The following is an 18,409-nucleotide window of genomic DNA, read 5'->3' as shown; positions in this document are numbered from 1 at the left end:
GTGGAGATCTAATTTGTTCACTTTTAGATGGATAGACAATTACGTTATTCCAGTTTATTAAGATGATTCATCCTTTTCCTACTGGATTTAAATGCCTCATTTGTCAGTGTTAGGCTCTCTTTCTTCTCGGGTATGTTTTCAGACTCTGTATTTTGATCTTCCCTTGTATTGTCTCGCTCTGGGTCAGTGCCACATACTGTTGAGTCTAGTAACTATAGAGTTCGTTTTAATTTTTAGTGAGGCAAACTCCTCTCACTACCTTTTTTTTTCAGAATTGTGTTTGCTGTTCTCAGACATTTGTCCTTCTGGAATGTTTCGATCAGTTACAAAAATTTGTTCTTTGGTCATCTTGAAAATAGCTCCTTGCTCTGTGTCATGAAGATTATTTATTGTGCACAGGCAGCACTCTTAACCTACCAATCAAAGACAGCAATAATTTAAAGATACTCTTTTAATGAATATTTACTCAGCACTTTCTTGGTACGAGGCGTCATGTCTTCCAGATAGATGAAGCACATAGATCCCATTCTTCTGAAGTGCCAGCTGTTGTCATATGTGCCTTATGTATACTGTAGTAACTAATTCAATCCTTGCAACAGCACAGGGTCATTTTATTATCCCTGCTCTACAGAGGAGCAAATAAGGTCCCAGAGAAAGAAGCAACTTGCCTGAGGTCACACAGCCATTCAGTGAGTAGTGGGTCTGAAATTCCTACTAGACTTCTTTGTTCTAAAGCCTTTCATTGTAACTGGTAGGCAAGATAAGTATAGGGAAAAAATTCCTAATGATATCAAAACTGCAAAGTTCCATTTTAAAAAGTAGAGATAAAGTAATGTGGGACCTGAGGGAGAAAGGATTTCTTGTAGCTAAGTATGTCTTCAGGGAACGCTCCATGAAGAAGGGAGTATTTGCACACAGCCTGACATTCTAGCAGAAGAAAGCAAGCCCATGCATAAAAAATAAAGAGCAGGTCAGCGTAGCTGGTCAAGACCAGATGTGGAGCAGCAGTAGTAAAGAGGATGGCAGAAAATAAGTTTGAGAAGAGTCAGATGATGAATGACCTTAGATAGGGTAACCAGATAAAATGCAGGAAACTGAGCCAGGAGCTGTGGCTCACGCCTGTAATCTCAGCAACTTGGGACGCTGCGGTAGAAGGATCACTTGAGCCTAGGAGTTTGAGACCAGCCCGAGCAACATCTCTAAAAAGATTTTTTCTTAATATAGTCAGGTGTGGTGTTGCACACTTGTGGTCCTAGCTACTTGGGAGGCTGAGGAGGGAGGATCACTTGGGCCATGGAGTTCAAGGCTGCAGTGAGCTATGATCACACCATTGCACTCCAATGTGGGCAACAGAGCAAGACCTGACTCATATATATATATATATATATATATATATATATTAAATATATATATATTAAATATATATATATATAGAGAGAGAGACACACACACATACACACACACACACACACACACACAGACAGAATATATATAGGACATATATACATGAGATATATATATTATATATATATATATACACACACACAGAGAATATATATGATATATATATTCTCTCTATATGTTACCTGGGCTTTATATATATACACACACACACACACACACACACACACACACACACACATGTTCATATATTCATATATACATATATATATCCTTTATATATATATGAAGCCCAGTTTGAGTTTTTAACATAACAAATAATGTTTAGCTTAAGTATAATCTGGACATATTTCATGGAACATACTTATACTTTAAAAATATGAAGATTTAAGATACCTACCTCAAACTTCACATCATTATTTGAAAATTCTCAAGAAGTACTTCCTCAGAGCAACAGTATGAACAACATCCTCTATCAGATGACAGCATCAACACCAAATTATAAATGTTCTAGCCTCATCCCTGGGTCTATTTTGTGTCTCCTAACCTGATTTTTTCATTTTACTTTCTCATCTACCTGTTATCCTGTTATATTTCATATGTAACCCTAAACCACCTTATATCCTTTTTGTAAAAAGGTTTATTTGGAATCAATCACTGGTACCCAAATAAATAAAATTAACACCTCCAAAAAAATGAAGATTTCTTAAAGAACTAAACATAGAACTACCCTTGAATCCAGCAGTCCCAGTACTATGTATATATTCAAAGGGAAGAAAATCATTATATCAAAAAGGTACCTGCACTCACTTGTTTATTGTAGCACTATTCACAATAGCATAAATATGTAATCAACCTAAGTGTCCATCAACGGAGGACTGGATAAAGAAAATGATATATATGTATATGTCATGGAATACTACTCTGCCATAAAAATGAATGAAATCATGTCTTCTGCAGCAACATGGATGAACTGGAGGCCATTATCCTAACTGAAATAATGCAGAAAGTCAAATACCTCATGTTCTCACTTATCAGTGGGACCTAAGCAATGGGTGCACATGGGCATACGGAGGGCAGTCATAGACACTGGAGATTATCAAATGCGGGAGAGTTGGGGACAGGGGGATTGAGGGTTGAAAAATTACCTGTTGGGTACAATGTTTGCCATTTGGTGATGGGTTCACCAGAATCCCAGACCTTACCATGACACAATACGTGCTTGTAAGGAATCTGCACTTATCTCTCCTAAATATATTTTTAAATGTTCTTAAATTTAAAATTCCTTGTTTATCTTACATTCAAATTTAACTGGCTATCCTGCACTTTCATTTGCTAGATCTGACCATTTTAGCCTTAAATAAGAGGCTATGAAATGAAATGAAATCTATGTCATTTTAAGATATGACAAACATTTTATATAAAGAACCTCATAGCAAATTTATTTATTTATTTATTTATTTTAGACAAGGTCTCACTCTTTTGCCTAGGCTGGAGTGCAGTGGCACAATCACGGCTCCCAGGTTCAAGCAATCCTCCCACCCTCAGCCTCCCAAATAGCTGGGACCACAGGTGCGCACCACCACACCCAGCTAATATTTTGATTTTCTGTAGAGACGAGGTCTCACTGTGTTGCCCAGGCTGGTCTCAAACTCCTGGGCTCAAGCTATCCTCTCTCCTCAACCTCCTAAAGTGCTGGGACTACAGGCATGAGCCACTGCACCCAGCATTGATAGTAAATATTTTAAAGTTTACTATTCATGAAGTCTCTGTTGCAACTCAAATCTGCCATTATAGGGCAAAAGCAGCTATAGATAATATACAGACAAATGGGCATGACTGTTAAATTTGAATTTCACATAATTTTCACATGCACCAAATATTATTCTCCTTTAGATTTTTCAACTATTAAAAATATAAAAGCCATTCTGAACTCACAGGCCATTTGACAACAGTCAGCCCACCAGTACTGGCCAGTACCCACCAGCAAATGTAGTTTACACATCCTTGGTTTACATAATTTTTATGCTGGCGTGGAGTAAAATAATCTAAGAGCTATGAATTCTAACAACTTTTCCTGAGGAACTCTTGAAATAGACAGAATGTCCTAGAGTTAATTATAAAATTCCTTTTAATCTAGAAGAGTAACATTGGCATTTAATTTACCCTAAATGGAATTTAACTCATCTTTATTGAACACACTTGGCAGGTCCTGTGGAATGGGAAGACCGGGAGGATGAACCAATCAAAAAGAAATCCGATGGACCAGGTAACAAAATAAAGACAAATATGAGCTGTGGGAACTTTGAAAATGATACCTGCCCAGATGGTATAAATGGAAGGCTGCCTGAAAAATCGTGAATTGAACACTGTTTTCTGGACTATGAGTAAATAATCAGTATCCCTTGGAATCTCATCTCCACTGAAATTGCAAAATGACTCTGAAAAGCAGGTCTGGACTTTATGCAGTTGGATAAAATGTTGAATTAGCGTCAGTTTGTAAATTCCTTTATGCAAGCACCTATGAAAGAGGCTTTTAGGGAGCAAATTCTTAATGTCCCATGGAAGCCATCAGAATGAAGGCACACACAAAAAATACGGGCAATTATTTTTAAAAAACACAGAGAGGAGGAGGTAAATGAGAGATAAGTAGGACTGGGGAAATTAGAGATACTCTAGAAGGTTAGGGCCAAACTCTTCATTTTAGGAGGGGAAAACCAAGCTCAGTGAGTTGGTGACTTGTTCTGGATTCCACAGATAAGTAAGAGAGTCAGGGATAGAACCCTTGTCTTCTAACTCCAGGTCCAGCCACAGTGCCATTTGGGCTCTTCATAGTATGTGATTTGGAGGAAGGTGTCTTTATGCAGGAAGAGAAAAAGGCCAAAGCCTCCAAATGAAATGAACTCGATGCTCTCTAGCCCTCTCTAATCATGCCATTTCTTCATTTGCTTTGGAGCGCCTAGGCGGTTATTTCTTCGTCTGCTTTGGACTGCCTATGCGGTTATCTATCAGCAGGCCAGGCGTCAGGCTCTTTGTGTCCCCACACAAATGCTTCCAAGTCTGCCCTCTGCTGGCATGAAAGGAGACTTACTGAAGGCCACCTAATGCCCTCCACCGTGCCAGTCCTCAAACCCAGACTTCCAATTCTAGGTCATTGGACACACATATATGTGGACCTGGACACTCTTATTGCTGCAAAGCCTCACACCGAACAGCTGCCAACACTTCAGATCACGTGTCTTGTTTCTCAGGCACTTTTTTGAGTTTGGAGTATATTAACTTGTTTAACTCTCTCAAAACAGGGAACTGAGGCAGAGAGAGATTAATCGACTTAACCTCTTAGTTGTATTAACCAAGCCTATATAACCACTAAAGAGTAGAGCTGGGATTTGAACCCAAGGAGTCTGAATCCAGAGTGTGTGCTCTTAACCACTGTGCCCTACTGCCCCTGTGGTTAAACTCGAGTCCTCACTTTCCGTGTTGGTGAGTCGTCACCCAGGTTCACAAAGCGCCTGTGATTCATGTCTCCAGTGCAGTGGCTGCAGCCTTACCATCAGGCCCACTGTAGCAAAACTATGCCATAATAATGTTCATCTTCATCATTTCTAAGAAAACAATTGTGGATATGAGAAAAATACCTGTCGAAAATATAAGGAGCTGCTAAAGTTCATTGATGGGTGTAACTCCAAGCCTTTCATCCTCCAGAGCCAAGCTTCCCCTTTATGTCTACACAGAGCAGCTAGAGACTCTATCTGAACGATTGTGAGAAATACATACCTTGCTTGAGATTTTGTAAAGGATGTGAGGAGGGGTGGAGAGGGAAACATAGGTGCTCGTGGCATCTCTTGTTCAGTAGCCACAGTGACTCACTTCATTCAGCTTCAAGCAGTGGCCGTTCTCTTCCTGTGCCTCCTTGCTCAGCAAAAGATACCCTGTCTTTTCCTTGCTTCCTAAATGTACCTCATGGAAGACTGTTAGGTGTGACATGGTTTTGAGGTTTGGGTGTCACCAGGGTAGTGACAGCACAGGTGGGAAATTGTCACACAGAACATCAGATGTCACTATATACACATATTATATAAGGAAGCTAGAGAAAATGTCATGAAGAAAATCAGAAAGAAAATATAGTTCCTATTCAGTAAATGGAAGTGGACCATCATAAAGCTGTCATCCTCGTCATCTTTCCCTTGAGTGGGCTGAAGAGGAGGAGGAAGAAGAGGGGTTGGTTTTGCTGTCTTAGGGGTGGCAGAGGCAGAAGACGTGGAGGAGAGAAGGTGGAAGGGGAAACAGAAGAGGCAGGCACGTTTGGAGTTCCTTTTACTGAAAACAATCCACGCGTAGAGTGGATCCACGCAGTCCAAACCCATGTTGTTCAAGGGTCAGCTGCATAGGGAGCCGCTCTGCTTGCTATTTCCACTAAAGATTACAAGTTCTATCCTGATTTGGTCTGCCACTGCGAGTGTGCAAAGCCCCACAAAAGCTGCCTGCATGGCAGCTCTCCTCTGTGCGTGATGAGTATCTGAGTCATATGCCTTATTAGATGCACAGGCCAAGAGCCAGGTCCAGCTTTGGTAAAACATCGCAGAGCTACGGAAAAGCAAAATCAATGGTATTTCGTTCCTTTAACATCTTGTTGGCTTTCTTCCTCCTAGATAACATCATCAAGAGGATATTTAATATTTTGAAATTTACCTGGGTCCTATTTCTGGCAACAGTGGACAGTTTCACTACTTGGCTTAACTCCATTTCAAGGGAGCATATTGATATATCTACAGTTCTGAGAATTGAACGATGCATGCTGACCAGAGAAATTAAGAAGGTAACACTGCTGGTGTAATTCTTTTTGCTCCTTCCCACATTAAGAAGACATTAAAAGTCAATGTCCAAAACTCCAGGTAGGATAAGACAAAGCCCTTTCTTTCCAGGCAGTTGTGGCATAACCCCTTTGCTTTTCTGTATATTTAAATCTATTCCACACTAAGAATTAAAATAATTAAATGTCATGCACATGCACCTACACACACACATCACAGAATGGCAACTTTATTCATCCTATCCCTCCCCTCACCACAGTTTGCAGGTGTACAGACTTTGCTTTGTTCTATATCCCTATATCTAATAGAGAATTATAGTTTTAGTCTAGAAAGTGTAGAAAGTGGTGTTTTTTTTCTCCCTCCTGAACACTGAAGTCTGGAAAGTTTGATCTAAAACTTTTTTATAAGAAAAAGTAGGACATACGCAGAATAACAAAATCTATGATTTAAAGACTGTATTTAAAAATAATAGTTCATTTCTTGAAAAGTTACTATGGTTTGGCAAAATTATCTACCTATAAGAAGACATTTACTTAGATCTACCTAGTAATGTTGGAAACCACTTATGAAATGAGTTGACATGAATCCCCACTTTCCTAGCATGGTCCTAATCCTTATCCCGGCATGCATGGGTACGAAAAGCTGTCTGCGTTGAGAAATGCCAGGTGGCTATACAGGTAGATGCCTCCATAAGAACTGTGGCAATGTCTCATTCTCCTCAGGGCAATGTTCCAACTCGGGAGAGCATCCACATGTACTATCAGAACCACATCATGAACCTTTCCAGAGAGTCGGGACTGGACACCATTGACGAGCATCCCGGAGCTGCTTCAGGTGCACAGACAGCCGACAGGATGGATAGTTTAGATTCACATGACAGTATCTCCAGGTATTTCACTTTCTAACAATGGGTTTACTTTTGACAAAGGTAAATGAGGTGGATGTCATCAAATATAAGTAATGAATGTGTGAGGTGAAAGTTCATCAAAACCATGCATGGACCCCCACCCTCTTCCAGCTGTCGCCATCTACATGTACAACAAACTATAAGGAACATTGTCCTCGCCTAGAAGAAACCAGATAAAAGCAGATATCAGTAAGACACTATTAGCTATACCTGTGTGACCCAAAGGCACAGTATAGAGATTTCCAGGCTGGAGGCAAGGAAGAATGATCCCTCCCAACCCCAAAGTTATTATTTGTGGGACATCTTTAGTGCCTTTCAAGATAGCCGATCCACAGTGTCTTCTACATTAGGGTCTTCTACTTCTGTTGCTATCCTTGATCTTTCCCTTCAGAATTGTTATCTTAAGGTTTATGATAAAAATTCCCAAAAAGTATTCTGTTAGCTTCCATCTTCTCTGAGTTTACTATTGTATGCATTGTTTCACAACAGGATTGTCGGACGACACAGTACTAATGGATTCGCCAGGGGCCAGCACTAAGCACTGTACCTGGGTTACCTCATTTTATCCTCTAAGACCCTACGAGATGCATGCTATTATTATCCCTGTTTTGCAAAGACAGAATTCGGTTACAGAGAGATTAAGAAACATACCAAAGTCACACAGCTAGGATGTATATAAAAGCGGACCCACAATCCAAAATCATGTGGTTTAGCTCAGAACCCAAGCTCTCAGCCACCCTAGTATGCTGTCTCTCATTGCCTCTTCCTGCGCCGCAGCCCAACTTACTGCCTGTCCCAGAAAGGCCTCAGAATTCTTTGCATCACAGTGTTCTAGATAGCTGATAACAATTGTACAGAGCTAGATTCTAAGTTAAAGCAGAAGTCCCGGTCTTAGGAGGAAAAATCGCCTTGTTAGGGTGAAGCGCTAGACCAAATGAATTAACCTTATAGCCACTTTCATGGGTAAAGAATTGTATCACTGAGAACATTCATGTTTTGTTTTTCATTAAACATGTTGAGTATCAGCTATTCTGTGCCAAGCCCTGGGCTCTATTCTGGGAGAGGCATATAAAGATAAGAGTAATCCCCTAAATGCTTTGAGCCTAGGAAGAACTGAGATAAGTCCATTACCTCCTAAAATGCTTGCCCTGGGGAGGACAGTAGAGACTGGTGTCTCTGACGGCTGGTCAGAAACTCCTGGATGGCTTTAGAGTCACACTTTAGAGCAAGGCACTAATGACCTGGAAAAGTATTTGTCTTTCACAAATGCTGGATATATTTCCAGATGAAATAGGAGAGGGAGCTGAGACCATTTTATTGATACCAAACCCAAAACAGACAACTGGATGTTGGAATTACAAACTGAGTGAGGAATGTGGGTAAAAAAAAAAAAAAAAAAAAAGTTTTGCCCTAAAGTGCTAAGTAACTGTTGCTGCATTCCTGTATTTGAGCCTCTCTAATTATGCCTATTATTTTGCTACCCAATAATTATTATTGAGGCAGCTCCATGTTTATTGGTATGAAAAGATCTTTGTGATATATATACACAGTAAAATATATACATATATTTAGTAAAAATCCAAGTTTTAAAATAAGATGCTAAGTCTAATTTAAAATATATATATTCATGCCTAGATTGATTTAGAAGTAATATTCGTGCAGATAACACTGTGCATGGGTATATCCCCGCCTGCCCCCCTAAAATGGGTATTGATTCTTTTAGTCTTTTGAAGGAGAATAAAAGAGACTACATTTTTCTTTTAATTGGTTAATAATCTTCGCTTATTTATGAGTTCCAAAGACACAGATATTTCATCTATTATTGTATATTTTTGTGGAAAGAAGAAACATTTAGGACAGAAACTCTTTATGATTTCAAGGTCAAACATTTATTTCCTAATTGAGATTTGGTTTAAAGTTTTAATTCATAGAATAAAATAATTGATTATTAGAAAACTGTGTCATCATAAAACTTTCTTTTTCAGTGTCTTTCTACCCAAGAATATGCACATTTCTCAATTATTAATTTCTGAAACCATTAGTAATATCAAAGTTACAAAGAAAACATTTAATATCATATCCTTCCACTGGTGAGTGTTACCAGAGCGTCATTGTGTCTTCCTGAAAACCTCCCACAATCAACATTTTGAAAGGGGAGCTTCTGTCTTCTTCTTTGACAGATTCCATTCAGACAAAAAGTCATTCTTTATTTTGAATTTTATTTTTACTTTTTGAAAGCTATTATAACTGTTCTATTTAGAAGCTTCCAGATGTATTCAATTCGTTCTTATTGTAACAATTGTCTCCCTATCTATTGATCATTGTATTTAAACTGAATCATTCTCTCTTTAAATTCAATGTACTTAATTCATTTTAATGCTAAAACTTAAAATCCGTGTCTAGCTCCATGTTACCTAAGCTCTTAAGTAGTCCAGCTAGGTCCTCCCTTAATCCTAGAGGGACCCTGCATGGGCAAGTCTTTGAAAGCCTACAGGTTTGTGCAGCAGGGTGGGTGGGGAGCCAAGATTTGTCCAAATGTGGTGAGCACTCGAGATGCTGACTGGTGCTGCTTCCTAGTTACAGGGTGAATGAAGGGATATTGGGGAATCTAAACATTTCTAAATCTACCCGCTGTAGGAACTATTCATGATCAAACAACCCTTTTTTAAAAACCAAGAGAATGATATGATGAAAGAAATGCTGAGATTCTCTACACCTACATGTCCCAAATGATGTTTCTTTTATTTGTTCATTTATTTTTGCGTAACAGTCACACGCATCCCACCGCTCTCAGCTTTGGACTATACTGCTCTGTATATATCCAATATGGACTGGGTCTCATCCAAACTATGTCTTTATTACTTTTAAATTCTAAAATAAAAGGCTCAGACAGCTCTAGTGAACTTAACCGAAAGTCATGATCATATTCAACTGGAATCATTTCCTCCCGCGTGGTGAAGAATACGATCACATACATGCGCAGTGTTGAGTTTGAATATTGCACCTTTACGTCTTTCTTCGAGAAAATATGCTGCCCCATCATGCGATTTGTAAAATTTTTCAAATGCCTTTTTTTAACCTTCCTTCTTGCTTCATTTTGTAATACAGAGATTTTTTTTGTTACCTGAATCCCCAAGTGTGGCAAGCGAAATGCGTAATGAATAGAATTGCCTTTCTTCATTAATTTGTGATGACACTAACAGTAATTGGTGACATTTTTTAATGAACCTCTTTTGAAATTTCATGAAGCCATATAGTCTCCCACAGGGAAAAATCATACAAAGATACAATTTTTTTCATACAATCTCAAGGGTTTTATAGGCCTCCTGAGTATCACACGTGAGCCTGGCTTGAGAAAAGATGCTCTAGAACCAAACTCTGAATCAGTGGCCTCAGAGAATATTCAAAGGTGAATTGAAAATAAATTTTTCATAAAATAAACATAGGTGAATCCCATCTTTATGACTTTTAACTGCATAACAATGAACAATATGCCCCATTAAGAAATTAAATATTATAAATCACAATTCAGGAGGAAAAACAACTGGTTAAAATAAACTCAAGTAATTGCCTTTAAATCTGACCTAAGATTGCAAATAGGAAACCACACTCCTGATAAAAAATATTGTGAGTTAAGAGATATTTAAATTCATCGATTGCTTTTTGACACAAAGACTGTCAAAATATCCCCTCAGTTTTAAAATGGTCAGTCAGTAAATACAATAACTAGTAGGAAACCAGCACCTTTAGAATTAGGTTTTAATGTATTTTTATTTTGTTTTTCAACCTAAAGAAAGGGGAGACAGAATAGGGCCTATCTTGTTGCCAGTAAAGGGGTTACCTCACTTGCCCTTTTCTGCAGCGAGCCATATTTCTAATTTCCAAATCATCATTTGTCTACACTGTAGTCTCCAGGGAGCCATGCTGATTGCTGGAAAGGTAGTAACCCTCCCTAGAAGAGGTTCTGCAGTGGAAGTCATTGGGAAGGGTCTGGTGGCCAGGAGGCTGCCACTTCCCAGTGAGGTCATGCTCACCCAGTGTGGCCAGTGCCCTTCATGGCCCCTGCTCCGAGGCCAGTGGCATGAATTTTACCTTTAAGCAGACAGCAGACAGAGTCTGGGTGGGATCCTAACAAGTGGATTTGTAGTCCCTTTGACTTATGAGAATAGTCACGGTTTCTTTCAAATCCAGATGTAAAATGGCAAACATTTTTTAATGGTTGCTTTATATAATCAGATAACACAGAAAACATTAATTAACATTCTGAGGGGCATTCCCAGGTAGGAGGTGGTTAATATTTTAAATATGTCCTCTGAGGGGTTGCTGTGTGTTCCTGTGGTGCTCGCAGTGGGGGGGCCCGTCAGGCAGGTGATGGCAGCCGTCCCCTTGGGCCTACTGTCGGGGCCTATTTTTATACATTTCCTCCCCTTCCTATTCACTTTTAAACTGTCCTGGACTGTGTGACATATTAGTTGCCCTACCGGGAACCCAACTGTGTGGGATTACGTAGGTTCTGAGAACTCCATCCAAGAGTTAACAAGATAAACAGGGCTTTTGAATTAGAACCATCAGTTCCCATGAAGAAAACCTGAGCAAAGCTGCAGGAGACTGCACAGGCTATGGGGTTGCATTTCTGCAAATATTAAATGAAATACAGAAACGTGAAGTCCCCTCATCTCAGAAACATAAAATTGGGGCCCCAGAAAGGGGCACTGATTCATCTAAAACCCAACAGCCAGTTAATGTCAGCATCCCAGTCCTCACTGTGTTCGTCCAATGCTTTTCTAATTTATCTTGTCCTTGTCTCTTCATTTTGTCCAGGACATGGTGACATGGTGACATCTAAAAGAGTTAGGGCAAAGCAAAACAAAACAAAACAGCCTCAATGTCCTTATTAGAGAGTATTTTGGTTGCTCACAGGCTTATCGCCCTCACTGGCTGCCCCTGTCTTGGCCACATAGCTGTGACATGCACAGCAGCATAGCCGGCCCCACTGGAGCAGTTATGGCTCATGCTCCAGCACATGGGACCTGAAAAACTCTTTTAACAGGTTCCATGAGTGAATAACTCAAATTCGCTCCTCCCAGGCTTGCAGTGGTCATTGCATCCTGAACGTCTTCCATCTCTGCCTCAGGATCCTTGGCCGACAGTGTATGGCTGTGCAGGCCAGGCACCTAGTACTCTCCTAGTGAGTTCACTTGATGACAGTGTTCAGCCTACCACGTTCAGCCTGGAAAATGGGCATCCTATATCTCTAAAGGTCTGTTTCTGTTCCCTGGGTCAGCCAGCCCATGAGCACACAAGTTGGAACATAAGTATTCCAGTTGCTTTCTGTAGAGGATCTTTGGGCTGTCTGTCCCTCTTTGGGGTTGAACCATGTGTGGGAACTGAAACTATGCCTGTGTCACACCTCTGTGTGCTTCCTCTCATGAGCATCCTCACCCAGCAGCATCCTAGGCCTGGATCTGCCATCCTCCCTCGCCAGTCACTGCTCCATTGGGTACCAGGAGATGAGGGTTTTAGGCAGTGGGTTCTCTCCATCATGGCATCCAACAAGCTTTAAAACATGATCCAGAAGAAAAATTAGGCAAAATGAAAAGTTAACAGACAAAATGACTCTGCCATTGCTCAAGTTCCTTTGTTCTTTCCTTTACAGCCTTTTATTTTATTTCTGATGTTGGTTTATATCCACTGCATATTAAACCAGCATCCTGACTACATGCAGAGCATCTCATTTGGCTTAACTGAATATCACTCCAGAAATGGGGTGCAAAATTCAGTTTGTTGTCATTCCTGAGTTTCCCCTCTCTAATTCTGAAGACTGTGTTAAAAAGAAAAAAAAGATTGAAATATTTTATGTAAATTCTACATGAGCAGTTATTTCTGTTCAAGCAAGTTGGTTAATAAATGCTCTTAACTCAGGACTGCAAGCTCCAAATAAAGCATATTTTCTTTCATTTAAAAAAACCCTCTGTTATGAAGTTATAATTACATAAATTATACTTTGTGAGAAAAATATTGGGACTTGTCATTTTTCTGTTTCTTAGTCCCACCCAGAGAGTGCCATTTTGTAATGTGTCACTAGCCAATATGTTTTTTAAAATCCAGTACTCGTGTGTTTCAAGGTCCTGCACACAGGTCCTTCCCTGTCCCTGAGCCCCGCTGCGGTGGCCTTCCTTGTCGGTGGTGTTGGTGTCATGTGTGGTTTGCTGCATGGCAGTGTGTTGGTCAGTTGATCCGTGTGTAACCTGTTTACAACTTGGTGTTTTAACACTGTGTTTCTGTAACTGTTTGCGCTGCTAGCTGCTACACTGAAGCAACCATGCTGTTCTCAAGGCAGTCCACCCTTGATGATTTAGATGGACAAGAAATTCCTAAAACAAGCGAGCGTGCTCGGCCTAGGCTCCGTAAAATGCTCAGCATGGATATGTCCTCCTCATCAGCTGACAGTGGCAGTTTAGCATCAAGGTGCTTAACTTGTGCATGCTTTGTTCTGTCATTTTAATCACCTCTTCCTCCCCTTTATGTCACTGCAAATATAAGTTCTTGTGATGTATGTTTTTATTTCATTTTTATTTTAAGAATCTGCATGACTAACCGAAGCATAATCACCATTGCCCTCTGTGAGATGTAATTGTTCTCAGGACAGCATTATATTAAACTAACCGCTCTTTAGTTTTTGTCTGTTAGGAGTTTCTTTAAAAATCCTTACCACAAACATTCTCCTCCATGTTTTCAGTATTTCGAACTTTCCATTTTCAGAGACATAAGCATGTTTCCTCCATAATTTAGAGCTTCTGAGGGCACTACTCAAAGGGGGAACTCTGTTTGCAAAGGTAGAAAACTTCTTCTCTTGATGTAATCAAAAGATGCATGCAGTAGGAAAAAAAATCTAAAAATCTGTCATAGGTAGTCATTTTTAGTGAATATTAAATAAGTCTGCATGTTATTTGCCTAATTGACATAAAAGTCAGAATATAGTTTACCATTGGTTTTTAAAAAGAATATTATGCAGCAGAATGCATCACCTTTGTAGCCTATAACTTTTATTTTGGGGAAAAAATACTGTGGCTTAAGTTCTCCCGAATCCTACCCTAAAACAGTATTCATTTAGAAATAAAATTACTTGCATACAACCCAAAAACTCTTTTTGAATTGCCTTAGGATGGTGAGGGGGCACAATGAAGTCAGCAGCTACACTGTGCTTCTCCTGACACGAAAACAGCCTAATCCAAAACAAGTTTCGTTTTGGCTGCTCATGGTGGCAGGTCAGAGGGCATCTTCTTTTCACTGGCAGCCGTGTATCTCGGTGCAGCCCTGCAGTATGCTGGCACCTGGCATTGATGGGAATGCCTTGGCCATTTGACAAAGTCCTCTGGCGGGCATGTGCCTGCCATGCCAGTCCATTTTCTTGACGTCTGAAGGTACCCTCCACCCCTTGGTGCCACAAGAGATCCAAACCAAAGGGAGCATTATTAGGACTGATGACAGTCTTACTGGCCATGAGACCTGGTGTGGGGTTGGCTCCAGCAGTCTGGAAGTTCCCTGGGCAATGGGTCAATGGCATGGCCCTCCTAAGAAGTATATCTAATTGAGGTAAGTCTTAGCAAAAGTCTGTTTTGGCCTGGCATTTCAACAGCCCCTACATGATGTGTGCACTCAAGGACACAGCCCTGGGGATTCTGAACACCTAAGCGGGCATCAAAAGCTCAGGCCAATCTGGTTCTTCAGTCACAGGATGCCGTGAACCGCTCTGCCAAGGTTCATTCATTCATCCATATATCTATACTGGTATCTGTGACAAGAAACATGGGTACAGTCTATGCATCTGAGAATCTCAGTGTTTATGGAACCCTGGTGGTCACACGTGCCATTCAGATAAGAGAACATATTTCAGAGTCTAACACATCATCCTCCCACATCCAAGACAGATTCCCAATCTCCAGGTGGGTTTTGCCCCTCCCCTCCATGGCTGGATGTGTCTGAGGTAGAGCAAACCATGAATGTCACTGGCTGCCCTCTTGTCATTGGCCAACCTTGTCTGCATGGACCTGACAGGGAAAGTTTAAAGGAAAAAAAGAAGGAGACAAAGGATATGAGAGAAAAGAACAGAATGCCAAAGGCAGGGAGTGGGGATGAGAGTAGAGAAGCTTCTGGAAAAGGAATACTCAAAGAGGAACTGGTAGAAGAAAATAAGTAAAGTTGTTGGTAGGAGAGAACAGAAGCGCACCCTGGGGTGGAGTGGGCAGCTGGAAGGGAGAAGGGCCAAGGAGAACTTGCGTGGGAAGAGAGTGGCTGGAGTCTCACAGGGAAGGGGAAGCCCTGGGCACAGTGCAGGGAGCTGGGACGAGGGTGGAGATTCTGCAGATGGGATGCACAGAAATGCAAAAAAGGCAAAGGATGGAAAAGCAGGGTGGAAGAATAAACATGAAAGAAGGGTGGCATTTTTTATCAAGCACACAGTTGTTCAGTGTAGCCAATATTTAATCATTCCCATTCCCATTCCCCCCTTATGATCTGGGCGGGTCTGTTGTGTAGGATGGAGGATAGAATACCTATTTGCTAAGACTTAGCTCTTGGTCAAAACCTTCAGAGCTTCCGCCCTCCAGAGATGCCCCTCCTTGAAGCAGACAGAGCAGTGGGTAAGCTGTGCTGTGTTGATGTGGAAACAGACTCTGGAACCCGAGGTTGTGAATCTAGATACTCCACACTTGTTACGGGGGCGGGTTTTGCTCTTTGAGAGCCACGTGACTGGCTCTGGTTCTAAACTGTGTGTGTGCACTGTCAACATTTGCATTGGAGAGGCTGCTGTTTGCAGTGGCTGCAGAATAGGAGCGATTATCCTAAAAGAACAAAGCAGATGGAATGCAAGGGGAAAAATGAGGCATTTCCTTAGGAGTTCTGATGAGGTCTCTCAGGAATGGGAAAGAACCCCAGGAGTGTGGATGCTAAGACATGGGCTCTGTGCCCACCCTTTCTCCCAACAGCGAGCCCACGCAGTGTACCATGCTGTACTCACGCCAGGGGACCACTGAGACCATCGAGGAGGTGGAGGCTGAGCAGGAGGAAGAGGCAGGGAGCACGGCGCCTGAGTCCAGGGAGGCCAAGGAGTACGAGGCCGCTGGGTACGATGTGGGAGCCAGGGGTGCTGAGGAGGCCAGCCTCACCCCAGAGGAAGAGCTGACACAGTTCTCCACCTTGGACGGGGATGTGGAGGCCCCACCCTCCTACAGCAAGGCTGTGAGCTTCGAGCATCTGTCCTTCGGCTCACAGGACGACTCTGCAGTTAAGAACCACATGGCAGTCAGCCCGGACGACAGCCGCACCGACAAGCTGGGGTCCAGCATCTTACCTCCCCTGACCCATGAGCTGACGGCCAGCGAGCTGCTGCTGAAAAAGTAAGGGTCCAGTGAGCAGATCAGACACATATCCCGAAATCACCACTTAAACATATGCCCTAATTCTGTATACAGAAAAATTCACGTATAGAAAAAAGTTCATCTAGACACTTAGAGCAAACAGACAATTCCAAGACTTCTTGCATTGCAAGTACAAAGCAAACTTCACTCCTACCATGACTGGTTCTAGAACCAGCAAAACCCAGAGCCTTGTGTTGACATTTCTTTCTATAATAAGGTCTGATGTTAGGTTGTCTCTGAAGGAAAAACAGGGACATAGGAAGCGGGGAACACAGCAGGAAGGATGGTGCTAAATGAAAATCAGTAATTTGGAGAAATGGCTCATGCCTGTAACCCCAGCACTTTGGGAGGCTGAGGCAGGTGGATCACCTGAGGTTAGGAGTTCAAGACCAGCCTGACCAACATGGCGAAACCGCCTCTCTACTAAAAATACACACAAAAAAATTAGCTGGGGGTGGTGGCAGGCACCTGTAATCCCAGGTACTCAAGAGGCTGAAGCAGGAGAATGGCTTGAGCTCGGGAGGCGGAGGTTGCAGTGAGCCAAGATCGTGCCATTCATTGCACTCCAGCCTGGGCAACAAGAGCAAAACTCCATCTCAAAAAGAAGAAAAAGATAGACATATTATCATGTGGTTTACTTTAACAGGATGTTTCACGACGATGAGCTTGAAGAGTCAGAGAAATTCTACGTGGGGCAGCCCCGATTTCTGCTGCTCTTCTATGCCATGTACAATACCCTGGTGGCCCGCTCGGAGATGGTGTGCTACTTCGTGATCATCCTCAACCACATGGTCTCTGCCTCCATGATCACGCTCCTGCTTCCCATCCTCATCTTCCTCTGGGCCATGTTGTCCGTCCCCAGGCCCAGCCGCCGGTTCTGGATGATGGCCATCGTCTATACTGAGGTAGGCCTGGACGCAGACCCCTGTGGATGGCTTCAGGCGGCTATGCAAGGGGAAGCATACCTTGTGTCCCTGTGCCCTCTCTTGAGACGGGCCTGCCCTGATCCCAGACAGTTTCACATGGAACATGCAGTTCCACAGACATTCTTAGATACACAAATCGTCAGCAGCAACAGTTACCTAGCACTCGCAATTCTAAAAATCTTTTCACACTGCACACCTCACACACGGTGGGTACTGGCATCATTCCCATTTAACAGATAAGGACACAGCATCAATGAGATTAAATAAATGGCCAAAGTTGCCCAACTGGTGAGGGGTGGGGACACGTTTGAAGCCTGGTTGCCTAACCTACGATATTAACCACTGAGATGATAATAGGCTTCTGCAGAGTCCAGCACAATGCCTGGCGCCACCGGGGGTTCAGTGAATGGACCCTGTGTTAAATCATACAGTCCAGCACTTTGGACATAGTTTGAATACATCATACATACTTTTCATTTTTAAACGTAGAAGTAAATTTCCATAAGTCACAACACAAAATTGTACAAGCACCCACTTAGCATCTGAAGGGTGGATGTCAGCCCATTTTCATCCCATGTGGGGTATGAGGAGCCTTCTGCTCACTCTTATGTTCCTGCTTTTCTGTCCTGACCTATTCAACATAGACAGGATCACGAATGCCCATGAAAACCATAAAGGGACTTTAAAAAAAAAGCTCGATATTCTTGGTGCCTGGACAACCATGGTGCTTTGTGCTCTCAGGTTTGTGAAGAGACTGATTTTCTTCCCTGACTTGTAAGGAAAAGTTTTCACTTTCAACAGTGCTGTAATTACTTCTTAAATGACAGTGCTCATGCTAGATGCACAAGCAAAGCCTAGAAGTTTTGTAGGTTATAAGTAATTCAGTAGCAAAATTAAAACAAAGCTATACAGTAAAGCATCTCAAAAGTATTTGGTTTAAAG

General features: G+C 41.7%; 1 protein-coding gene and 1 long non-coding RNA gene across 13 annotated transcripts in view; one reads left to right on the top strand and one right to left on the bottom strand.

The window, feature by feature from the left end:
* Nucleotides 1-18,409, top strand: part of PIEZO2 (piezo type mechanosensitive ion channel component 2) — a 474,768-nt gene that overhangs the window by 423,398 nt on the left and 32,961 nt on the right. For 8 of the 12 annotated variants that reach the window (XM_063716831.1, XM_054538165.2, XM_054538167.2 and 5 more), the window contains 6 exons: nt 3,611-3,670; nt 6,054-6,220; nt 6,938-7,104; nt 13,426-13,590; nt 16,110-16,520; nt 17,188-17,446. In XM_063716831.1, coding sequence (XP_063572901.1) covers nt 3,611-3,670; nt 6,054-6,220; nt 6,938-7,104; nt 13,426-13,590; nt 16,110-16,520; nt 17,188-17,446 — 1,229 coding nt within the window. The remainder of the gene's footprint in view (nt 1-3,610; nt 3,671-6,053; nt 6,221-6,937; nt 7,105-13,425; nt 13,591-16,109; nt 16,521-17,187; nt 17,447-18,409) is intronic. The other 4 variants (XM_024235892.3, XM_063716832.1, XM_054538170.2 and 1 more) reach the window with 1 other exon arrangement.
* LOC134760284 (uncharacterized) lies at nt 14,052-16,512 on the bottom strand. The gene is made up of 2 exons (XR_010137545.1): nt 16,142-16,512; nt 14,052-15,965 (listed from the first exon to the last, which is right to left on the bottom strand). It is a non-coding gene; the product is annotated as an uncharacterized LOC134760284 (long non-coding RNA).

The sequence above is a fragment of the Pongo abelii genome, chromosome 17, assembly GCF_028885655.2.
Source record: "Pongo abelii isolate AG06213 chromosome 17, NHGRI_mPonAbe1-v2.0_pri, whole genome shotgun sequence".
Lineage (NCBI taxonomy): Eukaryota > Metazoa > Chordata > Mammalia > Primates > Hominidae > Pongo > Pongo abelii.
This window is presented reverse-complemented; position numbering and strand designations above follow the sequence as displayed.